Source organism: Anopheles coluzzii, chromosome 2 (assembly GCF_943734685.1).
Source record: "Anopheles coluzzii chromosome 2, AcolN3, whole genome shotgun sequence".
NCBI classification, from domain to species: domain Eukaryota; kingdom Metazoa; phylum Arthropoda; class Insecta; order Diptera; family Culicidae; genus Anopheles; species Anopheles coluzzii.
The window spans coordinates 42,123,226-42,146,139 of record NC_064670.1 but is presented as its reverse complement, the minus strand read 5'-3'; the positions used below and the strand labels follow the sequence as shown (position 1 = coordinate 42,146,139).

Here is a 22,914-nt window from a genome sequence, read left to right as displayed (position 1 = left end):
AACGAAGCTTCCCTGCATTTGCGACAGCTTTCCGTGGCCACAGCAGACAATTTGTGCGATTTTCTCACGCTTTGCCATGCAAGGTAAAAACAATTCTCACTCTTCATTAGCTTATTCGCGCTCGTACAACTCCGATGCGGAGACTCCGAAGTGACGGATGCATTCGATGCTGGACAAGCGAGTAACCTCGTTACGTTACCTCGCTCGCCAGTTGACGAGTGCATGGAGCGGCAAGGAGGACGTTAGAGGTGTGCACGGAGGACAAACTCCAGTTTCAATTGCCATCACTGATTTTCTTGGTGCGTTTTAGATGCCCAAGCAATGTAGAGCAATAAAACAATCCCGTTAATACAAACAGCCTCAGAAAGCTCGGAAACGCACTCGTGCGTACGAAAAACGTCAGTGCCAGTTTCAATGTCCAATGCGTCTAATGCTGGCGAGACGCTCAGAAGATTCAGTAAGCTTTTTTGCTCGATCACTCTCGCAAAGATCACATGACAGTCGGCGCGATCGGTGGAGGCTTGCGATCTTCATAGCGACACCTGCTGTTACTGGTGGAATCGTTTCATCACACCATGAATTTAACCCTTTCCCAAAAATCCGATATGATAGTGATCGCACAATTACGTAAGAAATTGGGCATCTTCGGCGCATCTGCTGCGGGTAATCGATTTATCATTCCAGCCTTTTGGAATACCACCAGGCATCTCGGTTCGTTTGTACTGAATTGGAACGGAACCTACCTGGCGGGCGAGTGGCGTTAAATTCCACACGATTCTCACGGTGATCGATTCGCGCACGATGTGATTATACATCACCCGGGCCTACTACTTGCTGGCAGCTCATAACGAAACATGATCGCCGGCGGAAAACGACAAGTTGCCATGCTGAGGTAGGAAGATGACTAGATGGATGGCTGGCTGGCTTGATGGATGGATGGGTGGGCATTATCATCTTCAGTTCCTCGCCTAACACCTATCCACATGATACGGTCGCTTTTATCGAACAAAGCAATGTCGGAGAGCTAGAAGACGGGGCCGCGCTTGGTGTAGTGTGTCATCAGCAACCTACCAAATACAGCCAATGGGGTCAGTGTGGCGCTGGTACGTTCTTGCCACTCTCGCATTTCTGCTGAGCGTGTGCGTATGCCCCAATGGCATATCTTTCAGCACCTTGCACTGATTGGCGTTGGTTTTTTTAGCGGATTCTGCTGTCTCTATCGAAAGTGTAACGAATCAAATGGTGTCGTCTGCCGCAGAACACCATCTATGGTAATGGTTGAAAAGTGGGTCTGAGTGGTGGTCTAATTGAGAGATGTAAAAGATATAACGGCTGTTGGATAGCATGGCATCGAATATTTTATGTCGGAATGTAAACTGTGCTCCTCATCACATCCCACACCAACTGAGACTTATCCAATGTCAACTCACACAGATAGTGGTGGTGGTTCATTGAACTTTCTTTTGCATGCGAAAGTCCAAGTGACCCTAACCGACCGTCCAATGCTACTTGTGTCTAACCCAATCATAGAGTCGCTCGGTGCATAGTTTACCCGTACGTGTAGCATGAATCTCATTTTGGGTGGTCAACAAGTCGCCTTCTTCCAACCATCCGTGAACCCAACCGTATGATACCGTGTATATGAAAGTGTGTGTGTGTGTGTGTGAGCCCGGTTATGGACCGAGATCACTTGTTTGGCAAGTTTCAGGCGCTGGTGAAAGCAAAAGGAGATGAATTGCGAAAAGTCGCAACGGTACGGCCAGAAAGCCTGCCAGCATAATGGGCGCTCGGCAGGATTGATATGTTTTTATTTTGGCAGCTTTCACTTTCCCCCAAAATAATTAAAAAAAAGAGAACGCCAATAACGCGAGAAGTTAAATGGCGAGGTAGCATGCCGATACAGTCACACACACACACGCGTGTGCTCCTTTTACGATCGAAATAAAATCGAATCTGAGGACCTGCAACACAGAGGAAGGGCGAACAGGTTGAGTAGGCCGACGATCGCTAGAACACGTTGCCACCTTTGGGTCACGACAGGCCTGCGAACGGTGGTACACTTGAAGGGGGCTTTTGTCTGGGAGCAACTTGGGTTTGGGGTTTGCATGTGACGCTGTGCTGTGTGACTTGGCACGGGGCAAAAGTTTGGGCGGAACGGTATGGTGAAGCCTGAACCGTAATGTGTGAAAGATAAAATTCGACCACGCCGTGACGTGATCGATATGCACGGGTAGGTAGATCGGGAGAGCTTGTGTCCAGTTGACATTTGAAACCATTTCTGGAGCTGACGGTAGGGCAGTGAGACTCGATGTCTCGTGGGTAACGTGTATCGTATCGGTTTCACTAACTAGGGCTCTTCGGCTCGTTTTGAGTATACTGTATCATGCACACAAATGGTTGAGAATAGTACAAAATCCCTAGTTTTTATGTTGTTTTAGAGCTTCTGCGTACGGTCATTATCTCAATTATTCATGAAACAATTGCTTGTACTTCTTTCGATGAACATGTAACGGTTGAAACAGCTTCTTGAACTGAATTAACAATTTAAATGTGCTAGTGTTTGTGACTGCAGCACGATTGATCGCTATAGACATTGCTGCACATTGTGTGAAACTGTACTAGACTTAAAAACTAGGACATCCACCTACAGTTCAAACGAGCATGCCAACAACTTACACATTCTCCCAGTACCATTGTCTGCCATTTGAGCCTGTAGGTCTACCAGCTCCAACGACAGCAGCTTCGCAGCAACATTGTTGGAAAGGCACCACCTCGGCGCTTGGCTATTTTTCGGTCTGGTTCGTTGCCGCCCGCTTACGGTAAATGGTCAAAATCGCACCATTTAAGGTCAATATCGTACACTTGGTAAGATTGTTATCGTGTGGAGTGAAAAACGGTTATTGCACTGTTGGGTTGACTGTTAAAGTTCATTCATCGATTGCTCGACCTTTTCCCGCTGGTATGGGGTTGAAGTGAGTTACCTTGAGATGATTATTATCTTTTTGCAACTTACTGGCGCATTGAAATCTTTCGTTTGCCTTTCGGTTGAAGTACAGCGCCCTGTTGCTGTCAAGATTTTTATGCTTTTGATACCAAATGTGCAGTTTTGAGCAATGAAACATCTGGAAAAAAACATTAACGGTCAATTTAAACCAAAACTAACCGGGCTTTGGTTCAATCAAACATATCGTTGTTTAATGAAGCAAACGTTGCCATGGAAATGCTATACAAACGAACCAGCGAATAAAAACAACCACTTGCTCAGAATGCCATGCGCAGCAGTTTGACGTTTGGAGCCGCCCGAAAAACTTCCCTCAGTTTGTCGTGGCTCGCAAGGAGCAGAGCATTCCGGTAGTGACGCGTCCGTCGATTTGTTTGTGCGTACTGTTTCAACCTACCCGGCGAAGAAATACGGCGCAGTTTCTGTAGCACCGTGGCTCGCGCTGCCGGACCAAAAAAAAATGTGTGCTAGCAATAAAGGTGTCCGCTAAAAGTATCCTTCACGCGCTGGCAAGAAAGCAATCTCGACGACGACTGCCGTTAGCGAAGTCCTCCATCGAGCGCCCGACCCGCTCTTGCAGCGCGCAAAGATGATGTTCCAACGATGGCTCCGTGGCCTATATTTCGCCAAGGTAGGTGCGAAGAGCGGCTGGCGGGCTGGCAGGAAGGGTTCGCCCCGTTTGCTCTGCCCGCTCGACCAGTAGCAATTGGCGCGGGTGAATGTCACGGTGAAAATGGCCGGAAACTTGGGTTTGACCCTCATTCAGGGCCAGGGCCCTGGCGTTGGCCGGCGCGTTACGACCGCGCCAATCACTTCCTGTAGGCTCCAGGTTCGCTTTGCATATGCGACCTCGGGAATGGGAAAATTGTTTCTGTGTCGATAAATCCCGCTCGTCATCATTATCGAGTGTGTGTGTGTGTTTTTTTTTTGCGAACAAATGGCCAACACGATCAGGGCGATGAGGGCAGACAGGCTTTTAGAAGGAGGGTAGAAAAACTAAAAACAAAACCCACCGCCACTGCCTCGAAAGGGGATGCTAAGGCTGCGGTCATCAATCAATCGGCAGTTATCGATTGCAAATTTGTTCGTGCTTGGAGAAAGATTGGGAAGGAATGTGCAAACCGCGTGGAAGGCGGGAGATAGACGATGGAGGAACAGGCCAATAGAAGGCCATGGACTGCTGAACGTCAACAAACATTGTTGCTAGCGGTTACCATTTACTGTTTTGTTCCTTGGATACATCCCCCTCGGTCGGGAAGTGGGTGTTACTCCATCTCCGGGAGGAGGTTGCTTTTAATGACTCATTCCAATGCGTTCGTGGCATCACGAGTGTATGTGTGTGTGTGTTTCTATGAGTGTGTATGGGTCTAAAAATAAAGGATCGATCCGAGCCTCTTGGACACAAAGGGTCGCACCGTGGGTGTGGTTGATGAATTTATGAACTGTTCCGGTTTAGTATGTTTTGTTTCTGTTGTAAATCAATAGAAGGGGTAGAGAGTGGCAGGAAGATGGCAAAGAGAGGGAGAGCGAGAGAGAGCACGTGTACGATAGAATGGATTAGAAAGATTATAAATGAATCCTTGCGGACAGTGATGAGCAGCCGCATCGGAAAACTGTTTTACCCTGACAGCTAACGTAATTTATCGTCCAGTTGCATAATTGATGGGTAAACTTCTATTACCGATGGAAGGCTTCGGTCGAAACGCTCAGGCGTCGTATTAATGTGCAATTGCGTCGGAGTGTTTGGTTTAAGCATAATTTATCAGGTCACTGACCATTTGAGTGGAGGCAAAAATCATTAGGTTACAATTATTAATAGCTTGTTTCAGAACATTTGATGTTGGTTTGTTATCCCTGGGTAGGGATAGGGCTGATTTTTCTCTTCTATTTTACATCTGCCTTGAGCGATGAGTTGCTGCCACTAAAGCTGCAACAGTCTCGCGCGTAAATCAAACCGACTGTGATGGCTGATCGATGTACCTAATGCCAATCAATTATGCATTTTCTACGGTTCCGGTCGCGGATTATTCATAAGGCACACGGTTCGCTCGCATCAACACCATTCCGCGTTGCAATGAATATGTAATTTCACTTCACTCTACACAGCGCCCGGCTGATCAATGTCGACTGCCACATGGTGAAAGCCTTCTCCTTCCCTGACTGATGTTAATTTTGTTTCATCGGAGGCGTCGTTTGAATCGTCGCTCTTTGGGCATGCGGCGGTGGAGCTATGGGACTTGGGTCGTACCTGTACCTGCTGCTGCGAACGTTGATAGAAGCGTGCATCGGCTGGAAAGCGTGTATCGGGATCCAGACTTGTTTGTAGTTGACATTGCCGCCGGCTTTGTGCAGTGTCGAGCATCCCGGTATCCTTGAAACATACCACGGAACATGAAAGCCCGTGTAGTTGGCGCTCGTGGAAGGGCGGCGGTACGATCATTACCTACGGCCAGTCACTGTACAGCTGTCATCCGCAACGGTTTTTAGCTATCTTTCTAATGGCGTTTCATTTGTTTCTGCTTCTTTTCGCAGGTAAGCACAGAGTGTTCCGCACTGCAGTGGAGATTCGTACGTTCCACTGGAACCAGTGGACGATTGAGAGTAAGTAAATAAATCACACACTCTGACCTCGCCGACGTGATCTCCAGACTCCCGTGTATGTGCGCGTGTGTATTTACAGTCAAAACGAAAGTTTTGTGTGCGAAAGAGCCTTTTCCGGGAGAAATCTATGTGGATCTTGTGACAGAGTGGGCAATGTGTACAAAGTCAAGTGCAGCTCTTTTACAAAGATAAACGTAAAATTGGCTTAAACTTGCACCGAATATCATGCCAAGCAGGTGATTGCATAGTGGGAATCGGTGTATAGGCAAGCTGTACGAAATGAACGGTGAAAGTAATGAAATGATTGGCTTTTGTTGTGTTTAAGGGTTGCAATTATGGGCTGCGTGCATTGTTGCAAATAGCAATTATTTTATGCGCAACAGCATATCAATTCGACGATACGGTGCGTGGTAGCTGGTGAAACCGATCGTAGATCGGAACCCATCGGTGCGTTTGTTTGTGGGTGTGTTTTTATTTGCATTCTTATGCATGTCTGTTGTTTCAATGCACCAACACCCCTCCCCAACGCACCATTGGCAATTGATTATGCGATCGATTTTCGTTTTCAAAAATGCTATTTAGTGTCTTGCTTTTAGAGAGAAGATTAAATCAATCATCTATGTACACAATGCTGAAAATCAGTCACTATTTCTGAAGCCACAAAGAGCTCTAGGCTTGGCTTGAAAATGGTTGTTGCGTGAATTATAAGAAAGTAAGAAGATCACAATAATTTTTATTTCAAAATCGTTCAATTTTCAAGAAGTGCGCACAGCAGCTCCTCTATTGTCCTGCAATCCTAAATTTAATTAAAAATCTTTCACTAAAATTAGCGAACCAATCACCATTAACAACAACCGCTCGAGCTCTGTAACAACCGTTAGAGCCCCCATATCGTTAGCAAAGCGCCAGAAATTCGTAAAATACAGCCAAACACCATTTTCAAACGGCACCACTGCTGTACGCACCGTACTTTTGCAACCTCTACGCGCAGGTGAACCAATAGAACTCATTGGAACGAACCAGTAGTGGTCCACCGCCACTCATCTAGTACGGCCAGTTTTAAAGGCTCCGCTCGAAACGCCCGCACGAAACGTGTTGACCGCGAAAGCCACAATTTCATTTCTTTCTAATTAGATTACGCTAGCGCAATTGGCTGAGGATCGCAAATTCACCAGGCCCGCCAACGCTGGTTGCCCATTCCTCCACCATCACCTCTGCCGAGCATGGCGCTGGATAGGCACGCGAGAGTGGGAGTGACTTGGAGCGATTTGATTTTTTGTCTGCATGTTGGTCTGCCTTTGTGCCATTTCGGCTATGCTACAATGTTTGGCTCGGGCTCATCCACCCGAAACCAGGTTAACAGCGCAGGTTTCGGCTAGCAGGTGTCGCTGGTTCGCTGGTCCGGGCCGCCGGGCGTCGTGTTGCAGCAGCTAATTCGATTTGCAAAGCTATCAGACGCTTCGATCGCGATCGCGGTTTTCTGTTCGACACCGTGCGGAGCTGTGGAGCTTGATCTTGATGGCCCAGAACGCCACACGGAGGAGTCGGTGACAGAGCGATTAAATAATGCTGGCCAATTTTTGGTGCCTTTCCTTCGCACGCGGGAGCATGGGAGCGAACGAAAAGGGTCTCGACTTGCGGACGATCCGTAGCGAAGCGGGTGATGCGCAAGATTAGCCCCGCGGCACGTGTGAGATGGGCATAATGATGAGCATGGGGTTGAGCGTGTGGTTGCACAATTAACCTACCTATGCCAGCGTGCGGGTACGAAGGATGAAGCTTCACGCGGTAGTTACGCGCGGCTCGAAGGTTTGGAGGTGCGCAGATGGAGCCCATCTTGGGTTGCTTTGGATGATCGTCGGCGAGTGCGGTTGGCCAAGGCGTACTGCAGGAGGCAGAAGCTGGCAAACGAAATGACGTCTCGTTGCACGTATTCACATCAGCTCGGTGTAATTGAATAATGTTCGGCGGCGTTTTAATTGCCCCCTCTTGTAAGCTGTGCCGACGAGCGAGAGAGAGAGAGAGAGAGAAAGAGGGCTCACCATATTGAGGCTAAATTAGTTAATCGTCCATGCGTAAGGTTATTCGATCGATTTTAAATATTTCTTACTGCAACAAACCATTAACAAGCCCGCTTTCGGTACCATCGGTAATGCGATCGCACCGATCGTTGTGTTTATTAATTGTACATAATGGTGACCTGCACAAACGAGGCGCCAAACGAGGAGGAGAAAACTGACACCCAAGTCCGCCGAGAGGTTCGTAGGTTCGAATCACACAATGTCACTTAGCCCAGCACAGCAGTAGCACTGGCAGCCTAATATGGTGCCCCCTTTCACCGATTGCATCATTTGTGTTGGCTAGCCAGTGGATTCCACCGCCCAAAAAAAAAAAAAAAAGCAAATGGAGAAAAAATAACATGAAAAATGCATCGAAACATTTCTATCGCCGATCATCACACTATGGTTTATGGTTGTTTGGCTCTGCAGGAGGGGCCCCGCCCTGTGCCACCTGCAGCGCGGAGAAGGGCTACCGTCCGACGGTACCGAAACAACGGGTGGGAACTAATTAATTTTCGTCTACCGGTCTGGCGGTTTTGGGGGTCGGGAAGGGAAGGATTGTCATCACAAATTACGACAGATAGCCAGACGCCGGAATTTTCCTGTACATACGCATGCGTGTGTGTTTATGTATGAGTGTGTGTGTGCAAGTGTATATCCATATTCATTCAACTCGTTTTAAAGTTGTTTCATCAAACGGGCGGCCTTCGGAGCTGCCCTAAGGGAGTGGATACGATTTCAACTGCTGCTAAACTGATCGATCAGTTTTCATTAAACCCGATACCCGATTGGGGTGAGCCGGCGAAGGAGGGCCGGGATTCCGGAGGCTCGTTACGTTTTCGTCCGGGTCGACGGGCGTGCGATTTGAAACTGTTTCGTATAAATTATGTCCAACGGGTGGCATTAAGTAAGCGCGTGAGATTTGAAGCGTTTGTGAGTTGCACCGTCAGCGGCCTTGCGTTATGCTGCAACCGGTTTCACCGCCCGGTTGCAGCTCGACTCTCTCGCTTCCTTCCGGTGCATGGGGTGCTGACAAATTTGACAGTCTTTAGCATTTCTCAGCCCGAGTGTCCACCCCCCCCCCCCCCCCTCTCCATCCGCTCCTAATGCATCTCGGCTCGATGCTCTAATTTAAGCAAGTGCACGATCACACCCGGTTTTCCCATCGTACCGGCGGTGCTATCTTTGTAAATTTAATTAATAAAAACTCCACTCGAACGCCCGGTGGAGGAGTAGGATTGTAAATATTATGCCTACGATCCACCGGCCGGGATCCACAGGCCAGCACGGAGCTTTCCATTTCGGTGCTAGTGGCAGGTAGGTAAATTGCTCGAGACACCGTGCCGCGACTATCGGGACGAGAGATAGTAATCAACGAATTTTACATTTATTGCTATTTAATTGCAATCGAAAGCGCTGGCCAGTGTGGCTAATAGTGCCCGGGGACGACGGCAGCAGCTACTTTCCTGTGCGATCGTGTACTTTAGAGACACCCGTGTACGGCCAGCGCGTTTGGCCAGTTGCCTAGATGAAAGTACTTGATTGCGTTCGGCTGGCGCGTTGGTGCGTCGTGATGAGTGATGGCGATGAGCGGTTTAGTATATTCATTTGCCCATTTGCGTTGCTCGTAACGTGCGCTGTTGCTGGGTTGTTGTGGATTTGCATTTGTTAGTTAGCCGATAAAGTCAAACGATCGCTGTGGAGCGCTGGATGCGTTGAGCTGGCGCAGCTCGATTTGGCTAATTGACCAATTGATGAGTGGAAGCTTTGCTGGCCAACCGACGTGAGAGATGTAAAAATCTCCCACCGCCCCCCCCCCCCTTCTCCCTTACACCATCGTTTGGACTGAGCTAAACGGTTTGATTCTCATTGACCTGAATCGGAGCAGCAATCTTGACGAATTTGACACGATCGAGCGTTCGGAGCCGGGGTCTAAACATTATTCAATTACAGCATCATTTACCACTAGAACGTTGCTGAAGAGCCTCATTATGGTGGTGAAAACGCAACTATTGGGAAACAATGTTAGCTTTCAAAAATGAATGCTTTTGACATTGGGTAAAGCGGCGAGCATTAGGTTTTAATTGCAACGTTTGGTGTCAATTAACGTTAACAATGTTTGATGTGCTTATATCCCTCAAGTATAGATGGATAAGATGACAAAATATATATTTTTTGAAAATCTCATAACTAAAGCTAGCCATAATTGAAGATTTTTACGTCAAATTGGTATTAATTGAATTGAGTTTGAACACCTTCAACAAAACACCATTTATTTAACACATATTCCCCTTTTACTCCTCTATTATGCCACAGGACTGGCAGCGGAAAAGGCAAAAGTAATTTAGACACCTAGCCACATGCACACTCTTTGCCCTTTCAAACAGCAGTGTGCAAAAGCATGGAATTTACCTTTTTTTTTGGAAACATCAAACCACCGTCAAATTATGTCATCCCGTACCGTTGCTACCGCTGCAAGTGTGTGTTAGAAAGTCGTCCGTTTCGGAACAAGCTGTGCCTGGCGAAGCAACGCAATCAATCGGGGACACACGCACGCGCAGTGGGTGGGTAATTGTACGCGTGCAGGCTTGAAATGTCCCACAAACGAGGCAACCCCCCTTTCCCCACCCTTTCATAAAAATTATCTTCCCAAAACAATAGCGTACTGAGCGCGGGTGAACGAACGCTCGCTCGGTAACTTTTGGTGCACTCTGCGCCGTTTGACAAGATGCCAGTGTTCCGCTCAAGGTTGCTTTGCTCCTCCCCAGGGAAGATGAGCTGCTTGACACATTAATTGGCAACCACACCTGGTGGTGCAGATTTGCGGATGGTAAAAAAATTGACATCATTCATCGCCTGTCAACAGCGTGAAAGGTTAACGTTTGTTAGGAGCGAACAGCAACGGGGGTACTTCTGTCTCTCGAGAAGGAGGCACAATGGCGAAAGTTGGATGATGTAAAGTACCGGCTGGGTTTTCGTTTTGAGCCATTCGGTCATCGAATGGCGTTGTTTATATGTTGTCCCTTACCAGATCAGCGATATTCGGACATTGAGGCTAATCCCCGTGTCGTTATGGCTTGCCCGAGCAATCGTGTTTTACGCGTACCCGTCAAACGCATGGGTGTCAATGTTTGACGGTTGATAGGAGGGAACCCCGGGACTTTGCATAATCAAAAACATAACAAAAGTGCATCCGGACAAGGTGTGTCTGCTCACCGGCACGCGGTCTTTCGTCGCGCTGGAAAAGAAAACGAAGATAAACATTAACAAAATCAACGAAACCATAAAAACGACAAATAATCAGCTTGTTTGCCGAAATCACCGAAAGTGTGACAAAGCGCGTACTTCCGCTCGAGATGGGGGAGAGGGCCGCGGTGCGTAGTACGCTCGGAAGTAGCACCTCCAAGCAAGCAGGCGAGTGTCCGAAACTGGCAATTTATAGTAATCATGCTTCATCGATTACTGGCGCTTCAAATTGGCCGTTTAGCTGAGCACGACAGACGACTAATCGAACGACACGAAACGGCTCACAGACGTACCGGCGGACCGGCAAATTATAACGATTGCCTGTGATCATTCGATAATGGACTGTGTGCCGTACGAAAAGAAGAAAAATGAAACGATCGGGACAGTCTTCAATCTGGAGAAATTCCAGTGGCTTGAAGGCGCATGAGGCTGTCTCGTTTGTGGTGTGTTGGTTTGAGAAAGCAAGGCAAAATCGGACCCACCCCGTTATCGCCCGTCGGAATACCGGCCCTGGCCGGCCACTGAGCCTGATCGGTGTCTTAATCGTTCGACTGTTAGATAATGTGGCTGCTGCTGTATTATCACGTGCGCGCGCGCGCAAGTAAAACCGTTGCATAAAGCGTTTTAATACGAAATTATAGTGACAAAGAGAACGTAAATTACGGCCGCAGTTTTTTGGCCAGCAACTACACCAAAAAATAACAGTACAATACTCTCGAACACGCTCTAGAAAGCGATTGAGACACGAATCGATTCGGGTGGCCATATTAATTATGTGCTGCGGACGTTCTTAAATCACCAAGCTGGTTCGGGGGGAGAGAGATTCGGGCGCGTAAAATATGTTCGCCCATTTACTCAACAGATCATTTTATTGCCTTTAGCCGGTTAGTCTCCTCACGGTTTTTTTTTTGAGTTTTAGTTTTACCCGGCGCGCACACCCGGGCTAAAAGCAAATCGCGAAAACCGTGATCGCGTTCCATTTATCGAAACGTGATCGATCTTTCGTTTCCCGGCTTGAGAGACGAGATTCGTTGCAATTTTGCAGTTCCGCTCAGTTCCTAGGGGGTGGAAGAGGGGCATCGTGTACACGTCTCCTGGTGTACCGTGTGCTTAGATCGCGTTTTGTTTCTGTTTTCCTCCTCGTCCGCCCAGCCAACCAGCGGGCCCAACCGTGTTAGTGTTGTAAATTTGCGCGATCCGAGTTCCCTTGGTCAGCCGTCCATTTCCGCTTTCAATTTTTGCGTGACGCTGGGGCACGCAGAGGCAAACGCTCTGCATCGTCGCTGCTCTCTTTCCCTTTCCGCGACTGTGTGTCACTTAGTGTCGACCAAGCGTCTCGTCATGATTCGAATGGTTCGGGTTTTGCCGTGGCTTTCGGACACGACGAATGCCATCGACCATCGACCGCAATTTCCTGCTGTGCGTGCCAGCGGCGGGCCAGTGACGGATCGAATTTGATCCACCGGAGCTAAAGCTGACCACCGATCATCCGGCCGGTAGAATAAGCCGACCAGTGGCTGCTCCAGAAGATGATGCTTTCGGTAAAAGCGGTGCTGTTGCGTAACGGCAATATTCCCGCCCTGCTTCCCACTCCCACCGACCGGCTCAGTTGCGTCAATGTGCCCACATGGAGGGCTTGCGAGGGATTTGGGCTTGCGTGTCAATTTGAGGGGGGAGTGGGAGAGGGCTGTATGTGACCTGTGCCTTATAAATCTGGCCTTTTCGGATGGTGTAATTGTGCGCGGTACAAGATCTTTACAGGGCGAGGGTGGGGGTGAGTGAGCTAAAAGGTAAAAAGAAAATTCCGCCAGCAAGGTGAAAGTAAAGACGATCATGCGCTTAAGCGAAGGGTAAAGTGGTCGGCTTTGGGGCAGGTCGATCGAATCGATTTCGTTTGTTTTGCTAACCGACCGGTCCTTGAATGTCTTCTTGGCCGAGAGTAGGGTGAGCAAGCTGGTTGAATATGAGTTTTTGGTAGTTGAAACTGAAGTGAAAAAAAAGAAGCTGAAAATACAAATACAGTAGCACGACAATTCAACATCGAATAAATAAACACTTCTTTCCAGAGTTGTGGAGAGGTTTCATTTCGACACAGCTTTATGTGGACAACGTTGATGCAAGAGTTACCTTGGACGTTATTGAAATGATTTTAATAATGGTTTAGATGCTGCAGGCTTTTTATCCATCATCCAATGCAGTACAAAACATTCAAGATATACTGTACATGCATTAAAAGGCAAATGTTTTCATAAAGCGATCAAGTCTATGTCAGTTACTGACAGTATAGAGTCCAACAGTGTTTCCCAAACCTTATTCAACTATCAATCAGTTTGGCTGTTCGCTGAACTGTCCGTAAAAACACACACTCAGTCGCAGTAGGGCTCGTTCTTGTTCAGGTCATTGAGATGTAAACTTTTGAAGTGATCGATTTAATTGTCTAGACATCGAACTCGTGCTATAATTACACTGCTTACCACAGAGATACAAGTTTGAAATGAGTGTAAATGTCAGCATACCAGATGTAAGGCAGCACACCATACGCGTAGGTAGTCCCGGGCAATGGCGTGAGATCTACAGCAAAAAGGGGCATTATACCACGTTCCAAACCGTACCACAACACCGCAAAGCACGTGATCAAAAACACATTTGGAAATCCTTACTTGCGCACTTCACACTTCATCATAAGACATGTTTGCAATTTTCTTCGCTTTCTGCATCGCCACGGCAGATACGGTTTCTTGTCACCCAGCGGTTCCTCCTGATGGCGAACAATTACGGAATACCGCACATCTTCACCGGCACTGTGCACGGTGTACTGCGGCGGCAGCATGCGGCACGGATTTATTTCACCTGTACGTGGCTTGCAAACAGTTACCATCGAAAAGTACCATCGATTTGAATCGAAAGCCACACACACACACACACCGGTCGTGGATTGTTTTCACTTTCATTCGACCACGATCTGAGCACACAGTGCGCGGTGGTAGGTCGAGTACTGCCGGGTTCGTCGCTTGCCATTTCGTACAACGCTTCACAGCGGAAGAAAGTGATTTATGGCCAATGAGGGCCAGCCGTTCAGACAAGCTTGCCTATGCACGAGTACGATAAGGCTGGCTTAGTACGCCATGTGCGGCACTAAGCATTATTATCGTTGTCTTGAGCTTCCAAAACGGGGATGATTGAGTGTGGCGTTAGGATAGGAAAGATTGCAATTATTGCACGGTCGGTTTTTCTTCTTCTATGTATGCTAGCTCTTCATTCCATATCAACAAGAGAACCCGGCAAAAGAGAAAGAGAGTGACAGGAGCTGTAACAGTTTTATCTCACCGTGCAGTTTAAGGATTTGTTGCGTAAGCTTCCTTTGCAGTACGATATTGGGTGAGTAGCGCATTTCACCAGGTTCGCTGTGCCGATATCGATCGGTTTGATCGAGAGACAGTCCAACACACATACACACACACATCAATGCCTCTGTTGCTTGATTTGGTGTAGCACTGACCGGGTCGCCGGGTTAATGGGATGGAAAGTCTCGAGCGGCATTCAGTTTTACAGCGAGCTAACAAGCTTGTTGGGAAGACACTCATGCTGCTGGCAGTAAAGTCTCTTGAGATTTGCAACCCTTCACGTGATGCGAAGTGTTTTGCGGCGTAGATCGACGGCATCGATAGGCGATGGCAAATTATTGCATATGGTCAGCACCCGGCAACTGGACGCGTTCCACTGCGCCGTCTCGTTGCGATGACTTTGAGCGCTTTATGCTATCAAACAAATCTCCCAAAAACGAACGGCGATGGCATTATCCCCGAAGCTGATTGCAAACAGTTTGTCTTCTGACAGCATGGGCTTGACACAGCCTGTTGAATAATCGAAGTTTGATGATTTTCCTTTCACACTCGTCCGCCCTTCCGTTCTCATTTTGGCGGGGCAGCATCGCGATGCGATCAGAAAAAAATGCTTCTCATGTGGGAAATAAATCATGTTTCCGTTTTACTTTAATGGATCGCGGTCCGTGTCCCTTGCCGCCACCGCCGCCGCCACCGCCTAATTTATGCAAAAGAAATTGCAAACTGCCCACACAACTTTCACTCTCGCGGACGACCCTCCGGGACCTGCTCAGAAGCCCTCGAACGCGGTGCCCATTTTCCTTTCAACGGTCGGTAAAAATCGTACCGACTGGCGCTCCCCTTTTTCCCCCGCTCGGCACTTGGCACAACATTACGGTGGGGATTGTGGGCACGGCCTGCTGGAGGTCGGCGACGGGTGTTCGCGATGGTTCTGCTTATGGTCATGCAATATTTTATCTACTTGCTCCCGCGGCTCAATATAGATCACCCCCGGGACGCTTCCGCCGAGGAGACAGTGCAGTCGTGCCGGGAGATTGCGTGGAAATGAAGATTAAGGTGACCATTCATCTCCTCCCAACCCATTGCATGTGCATTGCAACGCAATCGACATCATTACGGTGCGTTACATAAAGGCGCTTAGACGCACTGCGTGGAGTTCCCGATGCGTGGGCTGTGCAAGGAGGTGTAGGTGCCGAGATGGACACCCGCACAACCCACGCAGCATAAATGTGTAGCTCTTCGGCAGCATTAAGCACTCTCTATGCTCGTTTGGTGTGAGCATTTTGAGTGGAGGACGCGAGAAGAAAAAAAAAAAGGTCGCTGAAGCCTTCCGCACTCTTTGCCTGCGGCCTTCCATCGACGTTATTTTTGCTGGAAAGAATCATTCCAAAAAAGAAAACCGGTTCATCTGGTGCCGTGCCATTGTGTAAGGTGACCCATGAAGAAAGTACCACAAGCCGTACTTCACACGGCGGCCGGCGGTATCGTCCTCGCACTCTCGTACTGTGCAGCATAAACGTGTAATCGTGATCGTTTTACTCGCAGCCGCATCGCAGACGCAGTTCGTAGGGCGGCCGGTGAGCGGTACAAGATCGTTGCGGCCACTCCTGGGGCGATTAAAAGTTCAATGTCTTTCTTTTGAGTTTTTTGAGCTGCATGGCCCAACCGTAGTGAGACGGATAAATGCGGTTTATTTTCGGCCTACCCGAGCAAAGCCAGCAGCCTGAAGAATGTGCAGCTCGTTTTGGTTGATGCGTGGACCCGAGCTAGATCATCTCGTCGCCGAGCTTTGAAGACTTTTGGAGCAAAAAAGTAATGTCGTTTTGTTTTCCTTTTTTTTCCTGTCCACTTGCAGATGCGAAAATTGCGTGAGACAGAACCATGTAGCGGAACTATCAGCAAAAGCAACAGCAATAACAGCATCCAATCCGTCACCGACGATTACGAACAGCTGGACACGAAGGAATCTCTGGAGCTGACTATTGTCACCGCGACAACCACGACGACCGCCGTCCCGGCAGCGGAAGAAGCGTCGACACACGACGGCAGCTGCCGAACGACGCGGAACACAGATGAAACACAGGCTAATAATCTAGACCTAGCGATAGAAACGACGACGTGCGGCAACGATGAGGTTGAACGGCCGACGCTGGTAAGGATCTGTGGAGGATGCGTCGATCTGTAGCCAAAACGCAGGGATTAACATGAGTTTTGTTTCTATTTTTCGTTGTTTTTTCCAAACCCCAACCACCTAGCCGCACGAATTATGTAAACGAACCAAGGAAGCTCACAGCAACGAAAGTAGTGGTGCCAGTAGCGTAGTACTAGAGTCTAAGATCACGCCGCCCTATCTTGCGACGGGAGCAATAAACACATCAGCACAGCAATCGATCGTCTCAGTCGAGTGCCAGCAGGCGTCTCTCGGTTCCGATACGGACTCGGCCCTCTCCTCGATGAGTCCGCAGCCGAACAGCTTCACCGGCGACTCGCCGGACGACGATCCGTGGAACGTCCAGCGGTCGGTGATAGCTCGTGACGATGGTAAGCTGGCGCGGATCAAGCTGGAGCTGGATGAGATGCAGCAGCGGTACGATATCCTCAACCGGGACTACACGCTTGCCAAGGAACAGATCGACCAGCTGGAGCAGGAGCTGGTGAAGGTGAGGCAGTGCAGAGTGTGAAACTCGCAAACTGCTGACAGAAACTAACTCCACGCTGCTTCTCCTTTCAGGCAACACAAGCTTCGCGCGAACAGAGCAAACTGAACGAACGGATCGCATACCTCGTTAAGGTGAGTTTGTGTAGTGTTAAAATGTATTTCAATTGTAAATTATCACAAAATTTAAGATCTCAAAGTAAATTGTTGATGATGTTGTTAAGCGTTTTTTTTCAAATGTGAAGCGTTTTGCGGGCAGCAGCTGTATTCGAGCAGTTTGTATTAGGACAAAACTGCTCGATTTACGACTACAATTTTAATGCAATCGTTACTCGTTGCATATGATTTAAACCAAAAGACAGTTTAACATACGATTGTTCATTTTTGTGTTATTGTTTTTCTTTCAGCGCGAGGAAGACCTGCTAAAGGAAAGTCACGAGCTGCGCGAGCAGAACGAACTGCTCGAGTTTCGAATCATCGAGCTCGAGGAAAGCCACGACAAGGTAAGCTCACGTATAGATGGCGCTAGTAGCGATGGCGTCCCCAACCGACAATTTCAAATATTTCCGGCGTCGGGTGTACGTCGTGTGAACGTTCACCCGACGTCGGGTGGTCGTCGCAGTTAAGTCAATATACGACGAAGCGAATTATTTTAAAACGAAAAACACGATAATTTTGAGATATACAACGTCGAAAACATTTGAAATAGTCGGCGGTTGGGTACGTGTTCATTTTGGGTCTTTATATATTAGTGCTTCTTTTCAAAAGCAAATATTTGGTTCGAAATTTGGTTTGTTGAAGTGTTTTAAAATATATTTTTAATTTAAAGATCTATTGACAAAAACAACAGATTCTATTTGATAACAATGAAATGTCAAATTTATGTGAAATGTTGCACTCATAATTGTGCATTACTTCACATACCAACAACTCAATCTGTCGCCTTCAGGCATTGGTGCAAATTAATCATTCACTAACCCCGCACTGGACTGGATGCAGAATTTCGGCTTGCTCTCACCCCTCTCGTTGGTCACCGTGCATGCTAATTTACGAGATATTGCCCAGGGCATCGCAATCGGCATCGATCCCGGTACAAACCTTGAGCAAATAATTGGATTAGGACTTGGACAATAATTCATTGGCTTACGGTGGCATTTGGAGGGAGTCTTGATTTTTTGTTTCTTGGTCTCGAACGGTGCTTTTGTTCGACCATAGTAAGGGTAACAACGTGTCGATCAAAAATTAGCCATGAAATGATCGATGGTTTTTATGACGGCGCATGAATTGGATCACACAATCCTATTTGACTGTGCTCTTGATTTACCGATTCGGTGCACCGATTAGAATTTGCAGTGATGGTTTTTTTTTCTATGTATGATATTGACGGTAGTTTTTTTGTGAGTATAATTTGAACTCGTGGTGTTGTTCACTACTGTCTAATATCTTGCCAAGATAGCACCAAGTTCATATTGATCTTGTTTTATCTAACTACTACCACATTAGCCGTATCGTATTTCATCGACAGCCTTCTTCTATATCCGTCAACATCCGTGGGCTGATAATTGGTTTCTGTCAGCTGTTTCGAATATTTTATTGCCAATGCGCCTCTTTAAAGTCAATTTGCATCCATCCCACCTGTTTGCCGGCCTGTTTCCTATTTTTTGTCTTCACGGTTTGGCTAATTAAAGATTTTTGACTATTGTGTCGTGTTAGACAGCACACTCTTATCGCGATTGTGGTCCCCCCCCCCCCCCTGTACGATGTTGTGTACACCCCCAAAGCTGCAGATTCAAATCTCCCGCCACGCGAGCAACATTCCAGCGGCTCAGTTTCATCGGCACGATTAGCTTTCCCTCCACTTTAGCGATCACGATCGTGCAGAACGGTCCCACGACCAAGCACTCGATCACGCACGCAGGCCCGTTGTAGTTCCGTGCTCCCAAACTCATCCTCATCGATGCGGTGTGGGGTGCCCATTTCGATCGGTACCACACAACGTCCTATCAACACGCTGGCCGGACGCCTCCGCAAGTGTATTACCATAAAAGTGTGTCGAGTGGTGCGTTGATTATGGAATCGATCGCATCCTCTTGTGCACCCCGTACCGGTACCGAGCTGTACGCTGCCGCCCAAGATCTCTTCCTCCGCGCCAGTCAGTAACGCGTCAGCAGTCGGCAATCGGCTGTCAAATTCGAAAGAAACACGCTGCCACACAGCTCAAAGCCGACCGCACGGCGGACAACGCTGTCAGTGACTAATCGAGCGCAAACATTGGTCCTATCGGGCGGGTCTCCTAGCGGAGACTCGGACGAAGGGAGGTGGCCGTAACTCCCTGATGGTTTGTTGATTTTCAGGCTGCGCGTTTTTTCTCACGAGGTTCAACCGGTCAGCCGTTTTCCCCACCCGCTCGGTTCGATGGTCAGCAACATTTTATGTCTGGTGCTCTCTGATACTTACTGCCAGCACAAGGCATGATTCAACCAAACCATGAAGCATGAACCATGTGTGTGTGTGTATGGTGACGGGGTGTGGATTGTTTTTCTTTCGAGTCCGTGGAAAGCTGCGGCACCGTGCGCTGCATCAATGAAGTGACCGTGGATTGACGGCCACGGGTCTTTTGGGAGCATAATGGACGCGCCGTTCCGTTGATCCGTTGATCCCGCAAAGGATACGGGCCCGCACACACAGGTGTGGTGTCCCGTTGCTGCTGCCTTGGTGCCTGCGTGCCCAACTGCTTCCACCGTGCCAGCGTTTGCAATGTTGCAGTGTTTGGAGAGCGAGTGAACGCGCTACTTCGAGGGCTGGATTAGTCATAATTTAAACACTCCGTCCGCTGCACGCTGGGGTGGGCTCTGGTCGCTGTTGAGCGTTTTATTTTTTTGTTGCCATTCGTCGTATGCTGCATGTTCCATAGATTTCGCATAAGCCCGTCGGCTATTCGCTGTCGTTTGATCTTTGACGGGACAGCATGGGACGCGATCTATCGCACCGTACCAGTTTGGATTTGAACGGTTCAGTACGTGACGCTTGTTCGGCTGCTCCCGTATCGAACGTCGTACGTTCATCGTGTTTGAAAGTGTGTTGGTCAGTCGTATTTTTTTTTTGCTTCAATCGGTGGGAGATTTACGCAGCACACGGTAGAGAACAAACTGCCTTCGTTGGTGGTGCCGCAAGCGATTGCTAATTAGTCATTTAGTTGCTCCGCTGGTAGAACATGGAGCGCTAGCGGAAGGTAGCAGGAGTGGCAGAATGGGATCTTTAAAATGTACCACAACCAGAAGGATATTTGGAATGATCTTTCCGAGCGATTATGAGCGGACGATGTTTGGTTAGATGACAATAAAAAGAATATGAACGTTTAGCTCAATGGTGTGGTAGGCCAAGTTCGTTTAAAGTTTTATAACATCGTTATTATAGCTCAAGCGCCTTCCTCTTCACCTTTGACCTAAGCGGCCCGTCAAAAACGGCCTCAGGCCGAGTGAAGCTAGCCTAATGTTTGTTGGAATATTTAATAAAGTCTCCCACGAAAAAAAGCGGACTATAAACCACACAGCCAAACCGGATCGCTTTGTCTCTTGGCAAACGGATTACCACACGTAATAAATACCGGCCCTGAATGGTTCTTGCAGCTTCCGCACAGCTGAGAAAACTGATCTTTCTGTGGATGGCGACTCCGAAGCGAAGGGAAACTCGCTTAATCTTATCTGTCTTTCCCGGGCCAGTATGGAAAAACTGGGCGCACCCTTTTAGCGCTGGTCATCATTTTCCTGTGCCCCCCCAAAAAAGAGAAGCCCTTTGACGCGTTTTCCAGTGGCATGAATGATAATTTCTCAAGCGTCATAAATCACTATTCATAAGCGAATTCATTACAGCCACTTGACTCATTTCGGAAATGCGCTTTTTCACACTACTTGTATGCAGCGAATTACAGAACGAGACTCAAGATTGGTTTCCCCGGGGGGAAAGCTTAATTTTATGCTGCCCCAACTGTCTAGGGTTCTTTTATCTGGGGTGATATGCCTGCGTGCCTTTGCTGTGTGAATTTGTCATGTGTCGGCATTCAAGCGAGTGAGACAGACCCAGGGAACGATATGACGGGGAGCTCAAATGAGGAAACATAGTTTTTCTCAGACTTATTTACAATAGTACAGCTCTGTAATGTGGCATACTCAGGGCTATGTGAAATGGAATTTATTATATTTGAATATAAAACGGTTGTATGAGAGAATTGATCTACATAAATATATATTTGATTTAGATATTTTTACGTGAAATTTTACAGCAAAAAATCCTCGCAATGTTACTGTACATTTCATCACACGTAACAGATTGTTTATTGCTAAAAAAGCGTTTGGAACTACTTTTTGCCGCTATCATCTCGGCTTATGCTAAAATACACGAATCCAAACAACCATCAGATCAAGCGCCAGGCGCTAGCGTCAGAAGTCGGCTCGGTTCGCTTACAAACCTTTCCGCTTCCGTTGTGCCGCACCCCAGTTTCCATCCAGCCGCCAGCTGTTGCTGGTGCCGGCGAAGCATTTTTTCTTCCCCTCTACACGCGAAGCCAAAATACGGCACCGCTTGGGTGCTCGGCAGCATGTTCGCGCGTCGTTCGTCCGTCCGCGCGCTCACAGTTGTAGACTCGTTTGCGCGGGCGTCGGTCGCTTTCGATTGATCTTGCGAGTGAGACCCATTGCGTGGAGGTTCGTCGCTTGCAATGCGTTAAAGCTCATTGAAGTTGTTCGATATAGTGACGCTTCGGAAAAGCCAACGAGTGTGTGTGTGCGGTCAAGGTTTTCTCGACGAGAAGTGAAAAGAAAGGAAAAGTGCGATCAGTTCTTTCTGCCACTGGTGCCTCCCGTCTCGCAGTTCAGCCCGCCTCGCGCGACTGTAGATCAATCAGCGTGAAAGCCAGCCACATTTAATTGCCACTGACAATGATTGATACTTCTTCTCGGCCGGTCGGGTGTACGGTTCGTGGTCACGTCCAGTGCCGGCGGCGCACCGTTCAATACCAGAACATCGCTGGGCACGGAAAAAACAGTCTTTGATCGAGATTGGAGTTGAATGGCGGGAATGGAAAGCTAGAGAGCCTTCTAAGTCAGCAGCAAGTACGTTTGTGATGTTTTGGGACTTACTGTTTGATACACAAGCAATCAAATCTACCGAGTGACAGTGTAAACGAATTTGAAACAAAAAATCCATATAAATATACCAATGGCAACTCGCACTGATACATCGATCTGAAGTGAAAAGCGGATCAAAAGAGTTAAACGTTTCAAAGTCGTAAAATATGAAGTTTGTGTTTATGGTAATCAATGGCTTAGCGTTAAACCGTAACTGCGGCGGCGACGTTTGACACAGTTGGTTGATGCTTTTAGCCGTCTGGGCATCCTTCAGCGTAGATTTCGTCGCCAGCATGGTGATTAGTGGTTCGTTTTTGGCCTGTAGAAAACCTCACACCGTGAACACGTTACAATCATGGTCGTAGGAGTCAGCTGGTGGTCGTAATGAAGCTGTGATGTGTGTGTGTGTTTGTGATTGTAGGACAGTGAAAACAAATCACGACCCAAGCCACCCACACCAGTGTTACGTGTTAAGAGGATCAATCGAAAGTGTTGTGTGAGAAACGGCGACAATCTTTGAGCTGCTGTACAAATTACGCGTTTTCAAGAGCGTTGTGGCGACTGCTGAATGGTACGTTTCAGGGCGGTTAAAATTATTAGGTTGTCAATGGGCAATTGACGTCTAGCTCTGTATACTGTCGACTGTAGATTTGTCAATCGTTGCATGTAGTTTTTATACAGAAATGGGAAACCATATTGTGACAATTGTAGTTTGATAAAATGAGCTGAGTTTGTCGAAGAACAATTATTTACAACTGAATATTGAAAGGCAAATCGTTTGACCCAAATTCTTATGTGAATTAATAAGATAAAGAAGAAAAAAACAGTGAAAGGGAATGATCACTTTCTGCAACAGCTTTGCCTTAGTTTTACATTATGC

The 22,914-nt window shown here is 47.8% G+C and overlaps 2 protein-coding genes across 3 annotated transcripts in view; both read left to right on the top strand.

The window, feature by feature from the left end:
* The window catches only part of LOC120948228 (uncharacterized), a 302,677-nt gene that overhangs the window by 115,380 nt on the left and 164,383 nt on the right, over positions 1 to 22,914 (top strand). The window lies entirely within an intron of this gene.
* The window catches only part of LOC120952896 (protein lava lamp), an 86,057-nt gene that overhangs the window by 55,650 nt on the left and 7,493 nt on the right, over positions 1 to 22,914 (top strand). For both annotated transcript variants that reach the window (XR_005751329.2, XM_040372466.2), the window contains exons 6-9: positions 16,108 to 16,404; positions 16,508 to 16,912; positions 16,984 to 17,043; positions 17,316 to 17,411. Coding sequence is in view for 1 of the 2 variants with exons in the window: in XM_040372466.2 (XP_040228400.2) it covers positions 16,108 to 16,404; positions 16,508 to 16,912; positions 16,984 to 17,043; positions 17,316 to 17,411 (858 nt within the window). In the remaining variant the exon portion in view is untranslated. The remainder of the gene's footprint in view (positions 1 to 16,107; positions 16,405 to 16,507; positions 16,913 to 16,983; positions 17,044 to 17,315; positions 17,412 to 22,914) is intronic.